This window comes from Gymnoscopelus braueri (assembly GCF_963280865.1).
Source record: "Gymnoscopelus braueri genome assembly, chromosome: 4".
Lineage (NCBI taxonomy): Eukaryota > Metazoa > Chordata > Actinopteri > Myctophiformes > Myctophidae > Gymnoscopelus > Gymnoscopelus braueri.
In genome coordinates, this window is record NC_137605.1 from 20,265,343 (window position 1) to 20,288,377 (window position 23,035).

Here is a 23,035-nt window from a genome sequence, read left to right on the forward strand (position 1 = left end):
CTAACCCTCAACCTCTACATGTATTTAGCTGATATCAAGAAATTAAGAAAACTACAATAATCCCATTGTTTAAAATAAAATCAACATTTGGAAATTCCTAGGTGAAACATTTTCTGTCAGGCTTTAGACCTACTGTATATGGAGATATGAAGAGACTATAACCTGACTCAGCCAGATGAGGGCGGGCTGTGAAACAAAATGTGTGTCGCAAGCTTCTTCCATTTGGCGAAGTCAGGTTAGAGAGACTAACCCAAAGCTGAAAACCCAGATCAGCTCTCCCAGGAGAGCTGATCTGGGTTTTCAGCTTTGGGCCAACAAGGGATTTAGGGCGCGCTCCCACCGCACTTTTATTTTACCTCTGAGGCGGAATCTGCCAATGCTTTGTCAATGCAAATGCATTCTTCCAAGAATCCACGCATTTGCATTGACAAAGCATTGGCAGATTCCGCCCCAGAGGTAAAATAAAAGTGTGGTGGGACCGTGCCCTTAAGGAAAGTTCTGGACTTAAAGATATTAAGATACTGTAAGATTGTTATGTCATTTGGAGAACTTATAGTAAAATGTGATTCCTAGAAAACCTGAGCTTATTCAAGGCCGCCAAGAACCATTGTCAAAGCCTATCAGAATACCCTATTCACTTTAGATGTGGTGGCGTCTGGTTCAACTGACGTGAATACTCGGCTAAAACTATTACTATACAATAGGCTGATGTGAACATACTGTTAAGTTGAATAGAATGCATCCAGATAGATGCTACAAGTGCAATCACTCTAAACAAGGGACTCATGGGACTGTGAACAAAATTAAGAATTTTATAAGGAGGTATCTCATGATACCAAATAGTATCAGTAAATCTGCCTCTCCATCCCAAACACATAGACATGCGTTTACTGCAAGCAACATACTTTCTAGCTCTCATCTGGAAAAGCATGAACAGGCCTAGTATTGGGTGATGGCTGAAGAAAATGTAATCTAGCCTTACAATGGAAAATATAACATGTATGGTTATGGTAAACAAGATACTTTCAAAGAGGTTTGGGGAGCATTTTTGGATTTTGATAAGCAAAGTGATGTGATGAGTGCTGGCTAATGGGATGAGCCTTGGGTGATATGCTATTCTTTATGTGCCAAAGGGGACATTTTAATGATGTCCCATGTATGTCCTAACATATGGAATCAGACCACTCTAAATTATAAATTAGTTTATTTTACACATGCGTTTTATTTGTGAGGTTTCATTTTTATTTTATGTCATTTTTATCTGGTTGTTGTGGCTCTTGCAAGTTGTTTATATTTTCCCGTTTTATTTTGTATGTAATATCCTTTACATTTACAAAAAAATAAAATCAGTAAACAAAATGTTTAAAAGGACAAAAAGCAAATGCAAGATCAAACTGCTATCACATGAGCAGAAAGAAGACAAAGGAAATAGCATAGAAGAGGATTATACATTCCAACACATGACAAAACTCAAGCTCTAGATGGCGTCCTGTCTCCAGGGGAAAAGAACAGCTGCAGCCTGGTTGGTTGTAGGCTACAGTATGTGAAAGTAACATAATTAGGTGCTTCTGTTACTGCATATGATATGGGTGTGTACTGTACTTTGTCATTTGTGTGTGTGTGTGTGTGTGTGTGTGTGTGTGTGTGTGTGTGTGTGTGTGTGTGTGTGTGCGCGCGTGTGCGTGCGTGCATGCTCGCGTGCGTGTGAGTGTGTGTGTGTGTGTGTGTGTGTGTGTGTGTGTGTGTGTGTGTGTGTGTGTGTGTGTGCGTGTGTGTGTGTGTGTGTGTGTGTGTGTGTGTGTATTTGTGTGACAGAGAGAGAGAGAGAGAGAGAGAGAGAGAGAGAGAGAGAGAGAGAGAGAGAGAGAGAGATGGTTAAGATAACCAGGCAGCAAATTAAAAGGAAGAATGTGGTTTTCCTGAGGAAGTACTTGTCTCTGCTCTGCTGAATGAGCTCCTAGTACACCTGCTGGCAGCTTACTAAATTACATTACATTACAACACACCACTACTATAATATAATATAATAGCCTATAATATACTGTATGTGGCATAATCTTGTCATGTTTAGGTACTTGAAGTATTTCCAATTTTCAATACTTTTACTTCTATTCCAGGAAAATATTGTAGGCTACTTTTTACTCCACTACAATTTTATTTTAAAACCTTAATACAAGTTACTTTGTAGATTTTGATATTACAAAACACAGTAACCACTTCAGCCCTATATATATTTTGCCCATTTTAAAATAGCAGATCTGCAAGCTCACAATACATTGTCGACTATTTTGAAAATACTTTTATACATTTTTGAACTTGTGAAATGGGACATTTTGCACAATGAGTACTTTTAATTTGGTACTTTAGTATATTTTGATGCCAATACTTTTGTACTTTTACTCAAGTACATTTTGAATACGGGGACTATTTCTACATTGCAGTATAATGATACTTTTACTTAAATAAAACATGTGAGTACGTTTTCCAACACTGATGATCCAATCCAGTGTTGCTTTCAAGTTTCTGCAAGGCAGACTCAAGCACTGAGTCATGCAGATGAGATGCCCTCTGATGCCTGGTACCTGTGCCTACCTGTGGTTATTGTTACATCGCAGTCAGTCAGCAGTATATACACACAGTATAACAAAATCATAACGTGTAATCACATAGATGTGTTTCCTCGAAATGAAGGCGTGACCTGCCCAGCCATTTCCCGTATGCGTCCGCCTCCTCTGTCTCCCGGAGAGTCGACGGCAACACAGGAAACACGGTAGGTAACACTGTCTCTGCTGTTAAAACCACGAAAAAACTGTGATTTTAAAGAGTTATATATTATTATGGACCCGAGCTAAAAACCACACATCGCCCGACCACGTCGCGGCGGTCAGGTTAAAGGTGATGGTAAACCTGGCGTGTTATTTTGTGGGTATAGATTCATATCAGACTGGTGGGCGTCATGGTTGTGAATGTGGGAACCGAAACCAAATACTTTTGATCGCATGATTGATTGAGTGGCGACTTTGAGGATTTGATGCTGTAGGATTGTTAGCTATTGCAGTACATTTCACTATTAACATGATTCTTTTTAAAAACGTTATACAGTGTTTACTTTGATTGGAGCAACATAACGTGGTAACGCTATTCAAAAGTTGTGAAAAAGTTGTGACCGCTTAGCAGTGGTGGAAGAAGTACCCACATTTTGTAGTTTAAGTAAAAGTACCAACTACCAACACCACATGTAGAAATACTCTGTCACATATAGAAGTTCGGTATTCAAAATTTACTTGAGTAAAAGTACAACATTATTGGTATCAAAATGTACTTAAAGTACCAATTCAGTTATCAGTAGCCCCATTTCAGTTTTCAAATGTATACAAATCTTTGGAAAATAGCAGATCTACAAGCTTACAATGCGTCACATTGCGAGCTTATAGATTGGCTATTTTCAAATGGCCTAAATGTATATACGGCTGAAGTGGTTAATGCATGTTTTGTAATAATGATAAAAATCTACAACATAACTAGTGACTAAAGTTGTCAAATAATTGTAGTGGAGTAAAAGTATCATATTTGCCTCTGAAATGTAGTGGAGTAGAAGTAAAAGTATTGAAAATTGGACCTGCTCAGGTAAAGTAAAAAATAAATAAAAAATTGTACTTAAGTGCAGTACTTGAGTAAATGTACTTATTTACTTTACACCACTGGGTAACACTATTCAAAAGTTGTGAAAAGGTTGTGACCGCTGAGTGCCTCTTTTAGTCCCACATAGCCTACTGCATTATTAACCTACTGTACTGTACTATTGCATTGGATATTAGGGCTTGACTTTGACTACCGTTGGTCCTACTTGCTGCCAAATAGGCCTACTCCACACATTGAAAGAAGTTGAACAAGCTGTCAAGAAGAGAAATAGTTTGCATTACTAAAGTTAGACAATCAAACTACATTGTAGAAATGGACATGAGCATCTGCAATGTAATACAACATACTGTAGGTATAGATGGGTTTCCGCGCGACGTCATCACAGAGCAGAGTGTGCGATCTGCGCATGCGGGAGGTAGAACGACCCGGAAGTGCCATTCACTCTATTGTTATTTTCGGGATTTAGATAGGCATAATGCTGCTATTATAGGCATAATAGGCATAATGCTGCTATTATATACAGACAGATCCAACTTCCGACAAATCATTTTTATCGAGTAAAGAAGATATTACAAACTGCATCATTTAATCTACTTTCATTAAACCCGGTGAAGACCATTTATTTTATCAATGTGCAATGGCCAGAGCTGCTGCGGGTAATAGCGCCCTCTACAGGCTCTTCCCTCCACTGCGCGCGCATCATCCTCTCATGTTTACCAACGGGAAACCCATCTATATAACCCCCTTGTTTTTAAATAGCTCAGCTCAGCTGTTAAACATGAAACAAAACATCTGAATAAACATGGGTCAATCAGATTTATGCTGTAGAACTTCCTGGCAAGCAAACATTCTTGAACTTATTGCACTCTTGGCAACAATGGGCTGTAGCCTCATAATCCCCAAATGCATCACATTGCAAATGCATGCGATTTCCAGGGGGGGGTGGGATCCAAACAAATAAAGTTTTATTATTATTATTATTATTAAATGGGCTGAGCAATAGACCAGATTAGTTGTTGGAGCAGAATCTCTTATTTTGACAACACATGATGTATATGTCCTGTCCTGGACAGCAATCAGATTGAAGTGGTTCATATACAGTAGGTGTTTGTATATCAACAGCACAAAAAAACAAATTCCTTTCTTTTCCTTTTATAGCCAACTATGGACACCGTTTATTTCATCTAAATGTCAAATATGTAGGCTAATTAACCTCTACAATCTGAATTTTAAAAAAAAAGAATTGTGTTGGACTACCAGCCAACTGTGGCAAGATGTGATTAAAATAGGCTACTAGCTTTATTATTTGTAGTTAAACTCCACAACACTTGCAGGGGGATTCAGATGGCTTGACTGACAGCTGTCAAGAGGATGGATGGAATTGGCACTCGAGGGAAATGGAAGAAGAAATCCCTTCTTGACACATTGGCTTTCTTGGTGAGAAACAACAATCTAACAAGAATCTCCTTAATCCACAGATCTATTTTGTAAAAATAAATACTATTCTGATATTAGCATTATTTGATTATTTTAGCTGAGGTTAACATTCAAGTAGAACACTGTCTGTCTTTCTTTCTTTCTTTTTTTCCCTCTTTTCTTTTTTACATTTCAGAGCACTTTGCTGAGAAGAATGCTATGCAATTCTGATATTAGCATTATTATTTTAGCTGAGGTTAATAGGACACTCTGTGTCCTCAATGAATGATGAATGATTGTAAATTCTCACTGCTGTTATTTCTGTCTCTGTCCTGCAGTGCATGTTAATCTTCACCTCTGGCGTATCGTCATCAGAACCTTTAGTGAAGAAATGCAGGGATGAAGGGGGTTATCTCACTGACAAGCTGATCTGTTGCAACAGGTGCAATCCAGGTACTGTGATGTATTCTACTGCACGTTGCTGTACACATCTCAACAAAAACAAGCAACACAACTTATTAAATGTATTAGTATGCATGCATGTTATCAACACTGATATCTGTCTTTTACAAACAGAATGATTTTGTGATTTTGGTTCCACAATGAAATGTGTAAAATCATACACATTTTCAGTTGCACATTTAATCATTGAACTTGACAATATTAAAATGCTTAATTTCACATAGACTACACATTAAAAATGCCCAAGATGTAAAATGCAAAAATCCCATCCTCCAAATCAACACATTTGCACATACCTGCATTTAACCCCTCCTACTGTAACTATTACGATAGAAACCCACCAGGCGCGCAAGCCTAAGCGCACGGTGGACGCTGATTTTCTTCTGCTCGATGTTAATGAATGCAGCCGTTCTCATTGGCCGCACACGGGCGCTCCAATAGCGCACGTGAAGATTATTTTTCCAGTTGTGCACAAACCTCTGCCCACAAGCTACGCTTTCTTTAGTGGGTTCCCAGTGTTAGGATGCAATGGGCAGCCACTGAACAGCACCCATCATCGCAGCCATACCTGTGCTGACCCAGAGGAGATACCGATTGGAATTATAGATCCCATGAAATCATATCACACTGGATCTTTATCTAGCTTTAAAAATGATAAACCACAGCATCGCCGAGAGACCCTGTGAACCCATAGTTACCTTTCACCTCTATTCTGCACTAAAGTAAAACCCTGCTTATGTCACTTTACTTCTCAATACATTTGACTGTTGGAGAGATTCTGCGAGGTCTAAATTCAACTGCTGCTTTACAGGATTTAAACTAAAGGAAGAGTGTCAAGAAAAGAACCATGCAAGCAAATGTGCGGCCTGTGAAAACGGAACATACAATGAATTTCCAAACTACTCCAACAACTGTAGAAGCTGTACAAAATGCAAAGGTAAATTATTATCAAGCAGCTATTGTCTATCACTTTTGAAATATTATTGTTCTCCCTCATTTGTTGTCATTGTAATTTATAGTAATAGTGATAATGTGTTCTCTCATTCTCCTCCCCTACAGAGAAAGATAATGAGGAGGAGGAATCGATATGTACCACGTACAAAAATGCTGTCTGTCGCTGCAAAGGCGGCTTTTACAAAAAGAAAATTGATTCTGAGACATTTGACTGTCTCAAATGTTCTGAGTGTGGAACAGGAGAGAAACTAAAAAAGAATTGTGAGTATCTATCTGAGTGATAGAAAAAAGACATCCATTCCAAACCAAATCAGTTTGATATATTTGTCAAAGATCAAACTTCCTTACCATTTATTTTGTGTTAGTATTTGACGGCTTTGTTAATCTATTTTCTATGTGATGTACCGGTACTGTAAATATGCGTATTATATACAGTATTATTCACATACTATACAGTATATTCATTCACTCTTTGCATGATAAACATGGTGCATGATATATGACACCATTGTACTTATACATACGTATATTTATAATATATAATATGTTTTTATAGTCTGTAATAATTATTGTATTATTATTGCTGTCCATAGGTACACAAGAACACGACACTGTGTGTAGATGTGAGGACGGCTACTACGAAGACAAAAGCAAGTGCCTACCATGCGAGACGTGAGTGATTTAAAATATTAGTTTTTTATTTGGACGTCTACAACATGTCTGCTTAATGTTAAGGGGGTGGAGCAGGGAATCTAGCTGGCTGAGCCGCCAACATACCCATAGGATTTAAGCTTTTGACCTCATCTTTGACTTGCTTGGGTTGATTTGTTGAAGTACTTTTAAGAGGAAGTTGAATTGAAACTCACAACTTGCAGCACAACTTCCGATGTTGTTCAATCTTTCCATGGGATGTCAACAGAGGTCACACTGATAACTAAGTGTGGATTACTAACCTATTAGCATTTATAATATAGCAGTCCTTCTTTGCCTTATTTTATTTGAAATGACAAAACAGATTATTTTCCAAGATTTTGTATTGATTATGAATAATGGCAAACAAATTAGTTTGATCACACTATGTAAGTTGTCCAAACATGTTGCCTCTTATTAATCACATCAGGGGTTCTAAAGGAACTGAAGCTTTGTCCATATTTCAGTATTCTGTGGCTGTTAATGTATATATATAATGAATCTATATTTGTGTATAAAACAAATATAGATTCTATTATTAAACTACAGAAAAGAGCTATTAGAATAATAAACAAAGCTAGTTACCTTGAATCGACAAATCCATTATTCATAAAATCCAGCACATTAAAATGTGTAGATATGGTGTACATAAAAACCTTGGAAATTGTTTTTTGTGCTAAGTGTAAAAGCCTACCAGTTTGTATTCAATGTCTTTTTGAACCAAGAAAAGGAAAGTATAATGTAAGAGGGTTATGTATTTTTAAAACACGTAAAAAAGCAAGAACTAATGTTAAAGCTAGATGTGTTTCAATTTTGGGAGTTAAACTATGGAATAGCCTTAGTGATGGGTTTAAGTTGTGTACATCTCAAGGGAGATTTAAAAAAGCCTTAAAAAGTTATTCAGGAGTACAGTTTTAAGTAAAACATATTCTTTCATTTTTTTGCAGTATATTTTAAGATTGTTTTAATATTAAAATATATTTTGTTTTTAAGTATTGTAAAGGATAGGCAATAAATAAGCATTTTGCTTCAGCCTATTCCTTTTTTGGTCATTGATTTTGGATTTTGTGTGTGAGCTGACTTTGAACATTTTTTGTTTTGTTTTTGTTTTTTGTAAAGTCCACACAATTGTTTTGATTTGTTGTGAAAAAAAAAGACCGAAATAAACCATTCATTCATTCATTAATCGTGGAAACTCACTGTATAAGATTAACCGTGACTAAATTGTACTGCTCTAAGATCAAGATGATACCTGTCTTTCGAGCAGTATCCATTTCTGTCACAACAGGCACTTTAGATGTGTCATGCCATCCTGTTGAGAGAGTGCAGTCTCTGTCTCAAATACTTCCTCTCTGGACGTGTTACTTCCTCTACACAGTAAACTGAAACTTCCTGTATGTTCTCCACAGCTGTACAGCCCGATGTAAACATCTCTGTCCACGAGCTTCCCCCTGTGAGGAGGATCCAAACTGTGAGTTGATGACATTTATGATGCCTACGTCACAATCAAGCAGGGGAAGGGACAGAAGCGAATTGGTTAGGTCGTCAATAACTTATACGCTATAGGATCCAGCAGCTATTAAATACAATACATATTTAAGCGTTGTTATACGTATTATTATAGATAATATCTATAACTTTTTGTCTTATTAGCAGTACTAGTACTGTAATAGTAGAAGTAACTGTAAGTAATAAGCAGTAGGAGTTGTTGTTGTTGTTGTACAAGTCATAGGAAAAGTAGTATTTGTACCATAGGAGTACAGGCTCTGTAGAATATCTTTACTCAGTAAAGATATTACGGCCCACGGAGGAGTCCAGTGCGGCCCGCGGCATGATTTTACAAAAAAGGAAAATCATACTTCAAGTTCCAGTATATTATTACTTAAACAGTAGAGTCTACTGTATATAAGTAATGATATACTGGAACTTAAACAGGACTGTAGTGAAATTCACTGTATGGCTGCTTGGTTTGCATCACATTTCATGACTCCTTCCTTCCTTCCTTCCTTGAAGCTCCGGGTTGTGAACGTGACCGGAATGACCCCAACAACTTTCCGACAGCCTTGATAATTGGAGTCAGTGCGACGACAGTGTTACTGGTGGTGGTTGGCTTCATCACGTACAAAGTGACTAAAGACACAACTACAAGGAAGCTCAAAAGCACCCCGTCCGTCACAAGCGCCTCCACCGTCCCTACAGAAGACTCTGTGGATTGCACCTCGGTATGCCAAAGGAGAAACTGAACTTTGTCCATTTCATTGGCCTGTTTTGTCCGTCATTCTTTCTTTTTTTTAAATGTTACTCTATAAAAAGAATTCTAAAGAATAATATATGCATAAAAACACAATTACCAATGTGCATATAATGCCCCCGGCAGATCCTGATAGAAAGCTTCGAGGAGCATCCAGACAAGGTGTGCGACAAGGCATTTCCTCCTAGCTCCGTGTGCACACAGGAGCCCAGCAACCTACCTGACTGCATCCCAAAGAGTAAGTACTTGTGTGTGTATGTGTGTGTACAGTGTATGTACTGTATGTATTATGTACACGTGTATGTATGTATGTATGTATATATGTATTACACTGTATATGTGTGTGTTCCCATATGTGAGTGTATTTATAGACGTGTTATTGTGTGTATGCGTGTGCGCAGGTGTGCCATGTGTCTGCTGGTGAGTGCAGACTGAGATCTCACAGCAGCCCTTTGTGTTCAACTGCCCTCTCATCTATCTTTTTTTCTCTCTCTCTCTCTCCACTCAACACTCTCCTCCTCCAACCCCCCCCCCCTCTCTCTCTGCAGTCTCTGAGTTGATATACACGGTGCTGCATTGGGTTCCCGTGCCGCGGGTCAAAGAGCTGGCGCGTAAACTGGACGTGCCAGACATTGAGATCGAGCGGGCGGAGGCTGACCATCGGTTGATCAAAGAGGCTCACTACCAGATGCTGAAGGTGTGGGCAGACGGGGGTTTGAGGGCGGGTGGATCAGCTTTTGTTGGAAGAGGTGATGTTAACCAGCAGCCCTGGCTGCAGGAGTTGCTAGGTAAACTGGACGACATGAATCTGGGTCAGGCCGTCCAGGAGTTGGAGAAAAAATACAGCTGCCAATGAGAGGACGTGTTTGAACGTGCAGACACATATACGTATGCATGCTGTATGCTCTTTCTTCTTCTGTCTCTGTATTTCTGCCTTACACCTGTTGACTTAAGGCTGCAGCATACGTTAGTGGAAACAAAGTTTGGCCAGGTCATTAGAACAAAAGGACGTAATTGCGGGGGAAATCGAATGAACGCATTTCCTTGCTAAAGTTCGGGCGATTTTATAACTAGCCAAGCGTCACAACAGAAGACACCAATGCAACATTCTATATGATTGGTCAGAAATTCAAAGTGTTAGTGATCTATTTTGATTTATTTCCGGTATCTGACAACAACGTACCAATGGACAGTTTTGCTTTTGAAGCACGGTTGGCTGAGGATTTTGGACTGCTCAAACCTCAAAAATACCTCTTGTCTCTGAGGTACTACAAGTACAACCAAATGGCAATTCATTCATGGGGAGAGATAGCACTCACTTTGTCCACCGAGACAAGTGACGAAAACAAAGAGTGGAGATCCAGGTGGCAAAATCACTGTTCCACTGTTTGACTTCTTTTGACGTACAGGTATGCTGGCAGATTCTGACTCTCTCTCTCTCTCTCTGTCTCACCCTCTCTCAAACACACACACACACGCACAAGCGCTCACACACTAGCACTCTGCTCGCAGAAAATGGAACAGTGAACTCTTGAGACCAAGTATTGCATTCATTGAACTACTGTACCAAACAGCCTCAAGAACACGTTAGCCTGAGGGACTTGGTGCTACACACGTTGAGCAGAGATCTAAGTGACCAGAACACCCCCCTCCCACCCCTTTGTCCTGCATGCCACTGAGCAGGGGTGGGGGTGGGCATCAAACTACTGAGGTTATGGTTGCAATGATCATTCTAATTATTTTTGCCAAGGTGCGTGATCCGATCATTTCATAATTTGGAAGAAAGAAAAAATATTGCACATAGTGAATATTTTCGATCGCGGAAACGTAAAATTGGCACAGACAGTTCAAATACATAAATAGTTATAATTAGTTTTGCAGTCAAACAAATAGTTAAGCCTGGACAGAAAGTAAGTGTGATGGAACCAGTGTGATAGCAGAGCTATAATGTTAATTATAGTTACAAGCGACCTAGGAAAGCCAGTGACAACACTATAGTTTGACTGTTAAAGTTTTATCAAGGTGGGCACCTTGATCTTCAACATATTTGACTTATTTAATCACGAAGATGAAAATAAATGACTTCCTTCTACAGGGAGGTAACGGTTCACTTTTTTTTAATGAGCCAAACTATGCATTTCTGATCCACAGTGCTTTCTCATCAGTGTAGTTGTTGACATTGTTTTTGTTAATGAACATTTTGTTACATATAGGCCAGTTGAACAAACTCGTTTTTTTTATTGTCAGATATACTGTATACTTTATCTATAGACTTTGTTGAGGCATATGTTTTCTAAATCCTGTGTAGGCGACAACATGGCAAGCTATTTTAACATTTATTTATTTATAATGTGCTATTGCAACAGCAGCAAACAAGGAATAAAGTAGTCCGCAAAGTATAAAATGCAAACCAAAATGCAACATAATTTCTAAGAAAGGGGCTGTTTGGGTGGGTGTATTTATTGCCACATAACCAAAATGAATAATACATCTAGAGTAAATGTAAAAAATAGCTTGTCATGTATCGTCTAATCAATTTAATTTTCATTCAAACTGATTTTTGTTGATTTTACCGTTGATTTTGTGTGTATTTTATAGATTTATACTGCATAAACAATCCTGTGCAGGTGTTCTCTAGGAAGAGCTCAGACCCCAGCTATTGTTTTTGCACAGTGTCATTAGCATGGCTTAAAGCTTCATCATACTAGCATTATTCATGTCTAACTCACACAGAGATAGACAACAGGACACACCCTGTCTCAGTCTGTCTCAGCCAAAGAGGTTTTCATGATGCCAGTCTCAGCTTGCAGCAACAACTGGGTGATCCTCTCTTTGACCATATTCACACGGTGGCCAGTTGCTCTTACGACATACTCACGAGTATATGTTGGTTTGTTATTGACACATGTTATTTTGACTTTATTTTATTGTTTCTTTACCATAAAATGCTAAGAATGTTATTTAGGTAGCATTTTGTTACAGATGGTATTCTAGTTTCTTGGAAGCACTAAATTGTTTTTTTTGCACTCTGTTTAAGGACCCTATTATTTTGTTGGAGAGGGTTCATGCCATTCACTCTAATCTTGCACTTGTAAGTAGATGTAAGAGCAAAATGGCCTCCAGGTGAATATGGTTAATGAAGGTGTGATTGGTGAAGATGTGTTGCATTTTGTTGATTTTCCTTCCACCTCAGTAATATATAGTTATATATTGCTATGTAATAATATATATATCCAGAGATAAAACTAATAACTATTATCCAAAGTCTGGACACTTTATTCTTTAAAATGTTGTATGCATTTAAATAATGTTTTTGTAAGTGAGAGTTAACCTGAAGGCTGCAGATCTAATCTAATGTCTAAAAGTTTTTTTAGCTCAAGGGCATGTTTGTATTTAGTTTTCTATCAATGCTTTTAAGCACTTTTTTATTTTAACATTTTTGACTGATGAAAAAAATATATATTTGAAACAGAAACGGAAAACAAGCATGTATTTTAAAATTACATATATATATTTGAAACAGAAACGGAAAACAAGCATGTATTTTAAAATGACATAGAATTATATTTTGATGAGCAAACTAAAGTTGTATATTGAGATTAATTGTTTTATCTTTGAACTTTTAAATAAACGAGTACTTCATATATGTGTAAACTGTGGTAATTGTTGTTAGGAAAAGATGCAACCTGTCATCGAGGCATTCATTTAGGTGTGTGTGTGTGTATTGACTGTGAATAATAATTTGTGTATTTATGAGCATGTACTGTAACAGTGTGTGTGTGTATAGTATATCCTCTGGCATGCTGCCTCTCTACATTCCCGCCAAGGTAGCAATAACACTTAAACAGCACCTCCTCTAACCCCATCCTTCCCTTTCCCTCTCGTACTGCTATCTTATTGGCTTTATTCCTCCAACCCAGTCTTTCCGTGTCTGGTTTCCGCACTGTGGATACAGTCACTGACCTTAATCACTTCCCCATAACTGCGTACCTGCGAACCGTCTCAGCTTTGATGTCAACCAGCTTTCATTCTCTCTGCACATGACCCTATATACAGTATTGCCCTGTTATGCAACACACCTGAAATGACTGCACTCACTACAGAAAATTGCACACACGAGGTACCTCCTCCTAAAGCGATTACCTCCTGTTTGTTCATGGTGATCAATAAGCCTGATTGACATCTAACTTCTGGAGTAGTCAATTATCACCCAGCCAGGCAAACACTCAGTAACAACACATTAACCCGGACTGAGCACTGATTTGTTGGCTCTGTAATCCAGTTGTTCTTGTTGGGCCAGTTGCAAAGGGCAGGGGTGCAGGTGAGAGAGAGCGTTAGGGAGAGCGAGAGAGAGAGAGAGAAGAGAGCGAGTGGGAGGGGACAGACAGAAAGAGAGAGGAAAACTGGCAGAAACCAAAGATGACTGCGTGAAACAACATGGATCTAACCAAGCCCAGGTGAAATGTTATTTATTCATTATAAACCTATGTATTAATGTAGAGCAAGAGACAGTGATTTATATTTGTGATGTTATGCCTTAAGTTACAGTATATCTTCACTTGTTGATCCACATGTTGGTGTTGTTATACTGCTCTGTGGGACTGTGTATTGTCTTGCGATTGGCTCAATTTATACATTATTAATGAAATGAAACTAGAATCTACAGGTTTGTCTTTTTCAGTCAGACAGTCGGAAAGAGTCGAGGAGTTAGAATTCCAATGTTATCTAAGTTCAGACATGTCCGGTTACAGTGAGAGATTTCTTGTGAGTCACTTGTGTCAGTGTGGTTTGGAGCCTGGCAGTTTAGAGTCATCATAATTGCAGGAATGGTTGGAATATACTATAGCCTACAGCAGTGGTTCTCACAGTACAATCAGGGAAGCCCCGGGGGTCCTTGAGGGCCAGGGTTTCAGGACCCCAGCTAAATGATTGATAGTTAATCTGTATCATTATTATGGTTACCTGTACAGTAAATACAACTAGAGAGCATACAAGAATGGCTATTTTGATCAGAGTTTCACTGTTATCTCTATACCTACTGTACATAGACAGTAAAGGAATTCTGGAGCAAATGACAGACTATATCGGACCAATTCATGTCGAACAAAATAAATGCTCTTAGATTGGGATTATTTTTTTAAAGTATCAAATGGGAGTCCATGGTGATGGTCTAATGCATATCAAATTGGCGGTCCTTGACATTTAAAAAAAAATGTCTGTGTATGGGTGTGTGTGCATTTGTGGGCAGTGCTGGGCACGTAAATGCATGCGTGTTGATACAGTTGCATTATTGATGAAATTCCACACATTCTGTTTACATTAATCTACAGAATCAGAGCCACAAAAACGGTGTAGGCCCTATGGCCTATATCACTTACTGAGACTGGCCGAATAGTTTGTACACTACAGCTTTTTATTTATGCTTTTGTGAAGGGAAATGGTCAGAAATTAGGCTTTAATCAGAATCAGAATCAACTGTATTGTCACATCATAGGTTGGTTACAGGTGTAAATAAGTGGGTGACATTGCACGCTCCATCATTTTGTAGTTTTTCATGAGAAGGGAGAGGATAGACATAGAGTAGAAACAGATCAAATAATCAAAAGATATACAGTACATAATATAATACAGATATGTAGGAGCAGGTTTGTACAAAATGTTCACACAGTCTTTCTCCGCATAGATTAGCTTGTAAGAACAATAATTAGCTGATATATTTGGACTAGAATCTTGCTGTGGAGATGGGCAGTAGCTATAGCATCATAGCAGGAATACTTCATCAAAATAAGTCATAAAGACCTAAATCACATCATCCCCTCTAATGCTTCTGTCTCCACAGTGCTGTCTTCTTAAATACCATGCCATACATATCTTTCAAATGATCATTAAGTGTTTCCTGAGAATCACATACATTCCTCTGTGTAACCAAACGCTTCAGTCGGACATTGTGATGCTACTGTTTGGTATGCAGGAACTGATGAGAAGGCCATACTGTGCGGCCTCTCAGGGTGCTGTGAGCCTGTGACGTCCTATAACATGCAACTATCAGTGTCATATTCACTGTTTTGTAAACTCTGGTGGATGCTGTCACCTCTATGCTATTATGTCACTGTCAGTCTTGGTTGTCACTGTTGGGTTTGTAATGACATACACAACATGGAAATATAGTCTGATTATAAAAAATAGGCACTGTAACTTTCATTCGTTTTAGTAGTACAGAAAGAAAATCCATTCATGTAAGTACAATCACATTACAGATACGTATGTACTGTATGAAAAAGTAGAATATTATTTGTTGAGAGAGCATATCACTGAAATTGAGATCAGTGATATGATTAGCCTATATAGGACATTTTAGACATCTTAGAATATTGATTTATTGCACTGGGGCATCAAGTGGCACATGATAAAATCTGTCCCGGCATATTAGTTTGTAAATAATTTATATTATCTGACTGACAGTCCCACATATAGGCTATAATGTCCAAATTGAGAGTCTACCCGTGCCAGAAGAATGCTTATTATACTTTTATCCATTTTGAGAGTAAATGACAGGCACATGAATTGGGCAGCTCTTTCCATTCTTCTTTGAATTCTCTATTTTCACTGTCAACTTAGACTTTTGGATGAAAACGTTATCTTGCGTATAAAACCCCCCAAAAATGTATGTATTTTCACATGCCTTAATGCAGGGGCTCTCAAATGTTTTTGACTTCTGTACCCCATTTCCAAGATTTCCAAGTACCCCCCCCTCCCCTCTCTCTGACTACAACTAGCAGATTCTATGAATGAATGATAGAATAACATTACAAAATAAGAAATGGAGTGAAAGAGTTGCAATTAGTACCTCCTGAGCAGATTTATTTTAAACTGTGGCCATAACATTAAGTCCAGTGTTTATGTCAATTTATGTCAACAAATAATTAGGCCTATTGGTTTCTATTTAATAAAAGTTTAACATTTTACAGATTGGCAGGATCACACAAAGTCTGTCAATATTGTATCATTAAACATTACAATAAATTTTACATTTTTTCACTTTCTTTCACGTACCCTCTATAGTACCACCATGTACCTCCAGGGGTACACATACCCCTATTTGAGAAACACTGCCATAATGCACTGTCTCTCTCCGAAGAGACCTTGAACAATCAAAGAGCTCCTGTTCTGTGAAAGAGCTCTTGTTTATCTCTATTCAAAAGGGAGTATGACTGTCTGTCTGCAGATAAAATAGTCTTATTTTTTCCCACTTTTTAATCAACTAATTGTCCTCACATTCAAGGATTTGGCCTTCACAAAATGATAGTTTATAAAGTATGATTACACACACAGTATGCCATTATACCACACAAATCTCCATTTATTCGCTTTTATTGCAATATAGTTATTATTGTATTTAAGGCTTTCTGTCACAGTTCTTACATTTTTAATTAATTATGATCTGACCATCTAATGGCTTAGGTATAGCACCTAAATTGTAGAAGTCTATTTAAATGTAATTATCCTACTTGAGTTTAAATGATCTATTACATTAACAATTAAGCAGGGTAAAAAGTATTTTGATAACCATTTTTTAACCCTGGCAATCTGGCATAACTATTTTGGGCATATCATTATAGATAGAGAATTATGAATAAAAAAAACAGAACACTTTAAAAAATAGCATACTGTATCTCACGTGTCTCGATGCAAAACCTTTGAAAATAGCGCTTAAGTGGATAAGAAATTACATTTTGAAAATATATACCGTAGAGTCTCTATGACCCAAAAGAAAATTGGACCTTTAAATCAGTGGTTCCCAAAGTGGGTCAGGGGACCCCCAGTGGTCCTGGAGCAGGTTCCAGGAGGTCCCCAGCAAAATTAGTTAATTTATTGTATATTGAATAGTTTTTAAACCATTTAACAACACACATTTTGTACATCATTCATTCATTGCTTTAAACCCCATTAAAAACCGGGATCTGTGTCATTTTAGATTTTAGCTATACAGTTTAGCAACATATGTTTTTCAAAAAACTCTTAGGATTTAGAACGGTGGTTCTCAAAAATAACAGATATACAAGCTCACAGCGAGTCACTTTGTACCGGCGAGCTTGGACATCTGCTATTTTAGAAAAATCTTGAAACTGTTTGAATGACTTTGAATAATTTTGCTCTTTTTTAACACAAATCTTCTCTTCTGGGGGTCCCTGGCACAAAATCTTTTCAGATGTGGGGTCCGCGGCCAAATACATATAATTTTGGGAGTCCTTGGCATGAAAATGTTTGAGAACCACTGCTTTAAATAATGTTGGATAGGCCTCCTGACTGCATGGTGTGTAGATGGATGGCATCTCTATAAAAGAATCACCAGTCCACACTGACATGATGACTCATGATTCTCATGCACCACTCACTCATGCAGCACTCACTCACACGCAGTGATGTGTGAGTGAGTGGTGCATGTTTTTCCACTATTGCGCCACACACACACACACAGTGAACCGTGCATATAAAATCATAGCCTACTTACTTCCCCAATTTGGTTTCTTCTGCTTTGAAAGCATTGTGCTTTGCATTTCCTTCCTGTTCCATATTCATCTATTCACCAATCACCATACTATTTTGTAGGAAGATGTTTGAAAATAACTTCCTCACCTCAAATTGAAGGATATTAAATAAAATGTCTCTCTGCCGCTGGGCACACATTTAAAAGCAGCAATGTTGACTTTACTTCAGCTTATGTTTTATTACTTGTATACAACAGTTTTTATAGGCCTACATTTATTTTGATTTAAACACATGAAATATAAAGTTTTGATGAAGAGTTATTTCAGCTCTCTATACTGTATATACAGTATATTATACCTGTATAATTATGCTAAGTCTAAGCAACTCCTAGCTCTCCACAAATCATATTGAATGATCAGATTCAAATAGTTGGAACGTATCTGTAGAACATTGCGTGAAGCCCCACTGGTTTTGAAGACCATTTTGCTTGAACAGGCCAACAACCAAACCTCTCTCTGACCAGTCTGACTGTTACCCGGGTCAAAGTTCAAGTTCAAGTGTTTATTTATCAAATGTAAAATACAGCCAGTGGTCATCGATGCTGTTAATGAAATGTTTGGGAATCTATACGGTTTCCTCAACAGTGCAAAGGTTGAAAGCTGGAGTTTAAAATAAGTCCAAAAGACCAAAAGTATAGGCTCTCTGTCAATGGGTTCAAATGGATAAACAGAAAGTGGCATGTTGACATCACTAGGCGGCCAGTGTAATGAATGCCAGGTGTACTGTATAAAGTGGCTGCAGTAATAGCTTGTACTGTAAAAACACAACACAGAGGGATTATCGGTGGAATGTGCCCTTTATAACTTCCTATTCTCTTATTAGGCAATGAGTAACCCTGTGTGTTTATCCTCCTCAGCCTCTCCTATAGAGCGCCATATGTAAACAATGGCGGGGAAAATGAAACGGCAGTGGATGAACCAGGAGTGCCTTGGAGAGACGCATGGGAGGGGCAGAGGCAGAGAGAAACAGAAACCAAAGAGACAGAGCCTCATGCAAACGGCACAGCTCCGCCTGCAGAGACTCTCATCCACCGCAAGGGGTCAGCAGACAAACACAGGTTCAATACTTTGGGCTACCAGGCAAGTTGTGCGTGTGCGTGTGCGTGTGCGTGTGCGTGTGCGTGTGTGTGAGAGTGAGAGTGAGAGTGAGAGAAGTGTAGGGCAACAACTCCTAAAAGTGACACTGACTGACAGGTTAGTACAGCAACAACGATATGAAACTTTTATATAACACTGGAACAGGTTGACAGCCTGGAGCAGTAACAATTCCATGAAACATTTATGTAACTGACTAACAAAAGCTGTGCGTGCATATGCATGTGTGTGTGTCAGCATGCATCAATTAGACGTACTGTACTGATCTATTGTTGGCCACTTATCAGTTCCATTTGTAGCTAATGGGACTTAAGTGCCTTATCTAGCTGCCATCAGTATTTGTCCTTCAAAAGGTTTTTGGGATGTGTGCAACTTCTTTTGATCTTGCCTGTATACGTGCACATTCCAGAGGCGTACAAGGCAGAAGGTGGTGACAGATATTGCCACTGTGAGCAAGGCAGCATCTGTGGGAGTCAAACCCAGAGCCGCACTGAGGCAGGTCCTGTTCAGCCAGGGAGTGTCAGAGAAGAACCCTACGCCTGAGGTACTGTTCACATGACGTCTTACACAGTCTGAATGCACACTGACTGACACAACACAACTATCTTAACACACACTGACTGACTCGACACAACTATCTGAACACGCAGTGACTGACACAACACAACTATCTGAACACACAGTGACTGACACAACACAACTATCTGAACACACAGTGACTGACACAACACAACTATCTGAACACGCAGTGACTGACACAACACAACTATCTGAACACACAGTGACTGACACAACACAACTATCTGAACACACAGTGACTGACACAACACAACTATCTGAACACACAGTGACTGACACAACACAACTATTTGAACACACACTGACTGACACAACACAACTATCTGAACACACAGTGACTGACACAACACAATATCTGAACACATAGTGACTGACACAACACAACTATCTGAACACACAGTGACTGACACAACACAACTATCTGAACACACAGTGACTGACACAACACAATATCTGAACACATAGTGACTGACACAACACAACTATCTGAACACACAGTGACTGACACAACACAACTATCTGAACACACACTGACTGACACAACACAACTATCTGAACACACAGTGACTGACACAACACAATATCTGAACACATAGTGACTGACACACAACTACTATCTGAATACATACTGACTGACATACAACTATCTGAACACATATTTACTGACACACAACTACTATCTGAATACATACTGACTGACACAACACAATCTGAATACATACTGACTGACACACAACTATTATCTGAATACTTACTTGCTGACTGACACACAACACAATCTGAACACAGTGACTGACCCACAACTACTATATGAACACATACTGACACACAACTACTATATGAACACATACTGACTGAAACACAACTTTTATCTGAATAAATACTGAATGACAAAACTAAAACTATACAGCTCACACAACGACTGTCTTGGCTGTACTGAGCAATAGACATACACAGAAAAATCTTTTAGTTCTAATTTAACTTTGAAAGAACTAGAATTAGAGTGACATTCATACTGAGGATACTGTATGATGTTTTCCCCCCTTCGTTACTGTTGTTAACTAATTTGTTATTCTCTCTGAATTCTTCCCTCCTCTTTCTCCATCCTGCTTTTCTGTTTCCTTCATTCTCTCTCTGTCTTTCTTTCATTCTGTTGCTCCCTTGTTCTCTCTTTCCCTCGCATTCTGTTCTTAATGTCACTCGTTCATTCATTTGCTCCAGGTGTGTAAGCTCAGAAGCTCATTTAAGTGGGCATTGGGCAACAGTCTAACCTTTGGACCGTTTTGGTTTACAAAGACAGCAGTAGTTGAGCCCTGTTTGGTTGCTACTGGGACATGCTAATTGGTGCTAAGTGCTAACAACAAATGTATGCTCTCTCACACACACACACACACACACACACACACACACACACACACACACACTCACTCACTCACTCACTCACTCACAGAGAGAAGCACCTGGTATAATTTGACTTGTCATTTCTTGTTTCCCCTCTCTCTTCTCTCTGTGTCTCTCTCCACCCATCAGGACCGGGGTCAGTTGGACTTGTTGAAGCAGTCACTACAGGCCTTCCCCGTGCCCGTCGATCTGAGGTGGAGATGGGAAGAGAAGCTTCTTGGAACCACGCTGGAAAAAGGCTGGACTGAACTCGTGCACTCCCATTCGGTACAGCGCGGCTACCAAACCCTATAGAGCAGTGGTTCTCAAACGTTTTCATGTCAAGGACCCCCAAAATGATCCGACCCCATCTCAAATATTTTGTTCCAGAGACCCCCAGAGGCAAAGATTTGAGTTACAAATGTTTGCTTTAAAAAATATGTATTAAAAGGTTGGCACAAAAAAAAAACAGATCTACAAATAGCAGATCTACAAGCTCATAGCGTGGCACCGAGTGCCGCGCTATGAGCTTGTATACCTGCTATTTTTGAATAGCCAAAGTATAAAAGGTTAAAGTGGTTAAAATTATTGTGATGCTATATTGTGATGCTGGGGACCCCTTGGAACCCCACCACGGACCCCTGGGCCATTATGTATTAATGTATTCATTAAGCACTGTATCGGTGTGTACTACTTGGAATACTTTTCATTGGTTAAACCACATGTTAATGCAGTGTAATAACAATGATAAATTACAGAATTGCCCATTTCAGTTCCATTTCTTAATTATACCGTTCTGGTTTCATGACCACAACACTTTCTAAGCTGTCTTAACCACTGCATCAATACTATTCAGGTGAAATGTCTTGTCTGTCTGTGAGTTTTGTGCTTTCTGTAAGCGTGATTGTCCTCTTCTCTTGTTATGGCCAGACAATGTCTAAGATGCAGAGACACCAGCAGGAGGCGCTATGGGAGTTTCTCCATACTGAGCTCACTTACATCAACAAGCTCACTGTCATCAAAGATGTAATACAGTCATTCAGTGCCCGACCACACTGCATTCTATATTACATTGTGTGGAAAGTAGTTTTTACTTGAACGGTACAGTTTTTGTTTCTTTCAGTTGGTTATTGCTGCCCTGGTCAACTTGCATCAGCATGGATTTCTCCTGGAGGTCAGTATGCAGGAGCATGCAGGAGCTCTGCTTTGTTCTAGATCTAGAAGACTGTTGTCCCAAAATATGGACAGGGAATAACATCAACATGGACAAATTACCTATTAAACACATTAAGATACAGAATTAAATATACTAGACAGGGCCTAATAACAGCATGGTTGTGCATCTCAAACTTAATGTGAGCAGTCTGTGAAATCACTAATTTGGGCAAAGGTTTCAGCCTGATTCGACCACCATTCACTTTGAGTAAAAAAAAAAGGAAATGCACAGTTTGTGAAAAATATTCAGAAATGTACTTCCTTGGCAGCATGGTTGCTGGTGTTAATTGACAACTAGAAGGTACTGTTCCTGAAGAAACAGTGTGGGATCGCTAAGAATGTTGCTGGTATTGAGTATTGATAGTGTTAGTAGTGTTGAAGGTTTGAAAGGTTCTAAAGGTTTGAAAGGTTCTAAAGGTTTGAAAGGTTCTAAAGGGTTGAAAGGTTCTAAAGGTTTGAAAAGTTTGAAAGGTTTTAAAGGTTTTAAAGGTTCTAAAGGTTTGAAAGGTTTTAAAGGTTCTAAAGGTTCTAAAGGTTTGAAAGGTTTGAAAGGTTTAAGAGGTTCTAAAGGTTTGAAAGGTTCTAAAGGTTTGAAAGGTTTAAGAGGTTCTAAAGGTTTAAGAGGTTCTAAAGGTTCGAACGGTTCTAAAGGGTATTTACTTTAAATTATTTTTAGTCACTTTATTTACTTTAAAGTATTTTTTTCTAATTTTTACAACTTTTAAGTATTTTTACAATTTTTTTCAACTTTTAAGTATTTTTACTCAATATAAGTACTCTTAAGTATTTTTACTCAAGGTAT

General features: G+C 38.6%; 2 protein-coding genes across 4 annotated transcripts in view; both read left to right on the plus strand.

Moving 5' to 3' along the window:
* The first annotated feature begins 2,638 nt into the window (after positions 1-2,638).
* Positions 2,639-13,059, plus strand: tnfrsf1a (tumor necrosis factor receptor superfamily, member 1a). 2 transcript variants are annotated; one of them, XM_080426218.1, is made up of 10 exons: positions 2,639-2,770; positions 4,977-5,079; positions 5,397-5,511; positions 6,332-6,457; positions 6,580-6,735; positions 7,068-7,146; positions 8,574-8,635; positions 9,178-9,386; positions 9,542-9,653; positions 9,964-13,059. In XM_080426218.1, exons 2-10 carry the CDS (start codon positions 5,014-5,016, stop codon positions 10,269-10,271), a joined length of 1,233 nt encoding a protein of 410 aa, XP_080282344.1. In that variant the 5' UTR covers positions 2,639-2,770; positions 4,977-5,013; the 3' UTR covers positions 10,272-13,059. The 2 variants fall into 2 exon arrangements, with proteins under 2 accessions (XP_080282344.1, XP_080282345.1); XM_080426219.1 differs by lacking the exon at positions 2,639-2,770 and adding an exon at positions 2,786-2,895.
* Positions 13,060-13,771: 712 nt separating this feature from the next.
* plekhg6 (pleckstrin homology domain containing, family G (with RhoGef domain) member 6) overlaps positions 13,772-23,035 on the plus strand; it is a 343,569-nt gene continuing 334,305 nt past the window's right edge. For both annotated transcript variants that reach the window (XR_013933096.1, XM_080427314.1), the window contains exons 1-6: positions 13,772-13,872; positions 18,822-19,044; positions 19,469-19,603; positions 21,169-21,306; positions 21,949-22,044; positions 22,142-22,192. Coding sequence is in view for 1 of the 2 variants with exons in the window: in XM_080427314.1 (XP_080283440.1) it covers positions 13,853-13,872; positions 18,822-19,044; positions 19,469-19,603; positions 21,169-21,306; positions 21,949-22,044; positions 22,142-22,192 (663 nt within the window). In the remaining variant the exon portion in view is untranslated. The remainder of the gene's footprint in view (positions 13,873-18,821; positions 19,045-19,468; positions 19,604-21,168; positions 21,307-21,948; positions 22,045-22,141; positions 22,193-23,035) is intronic.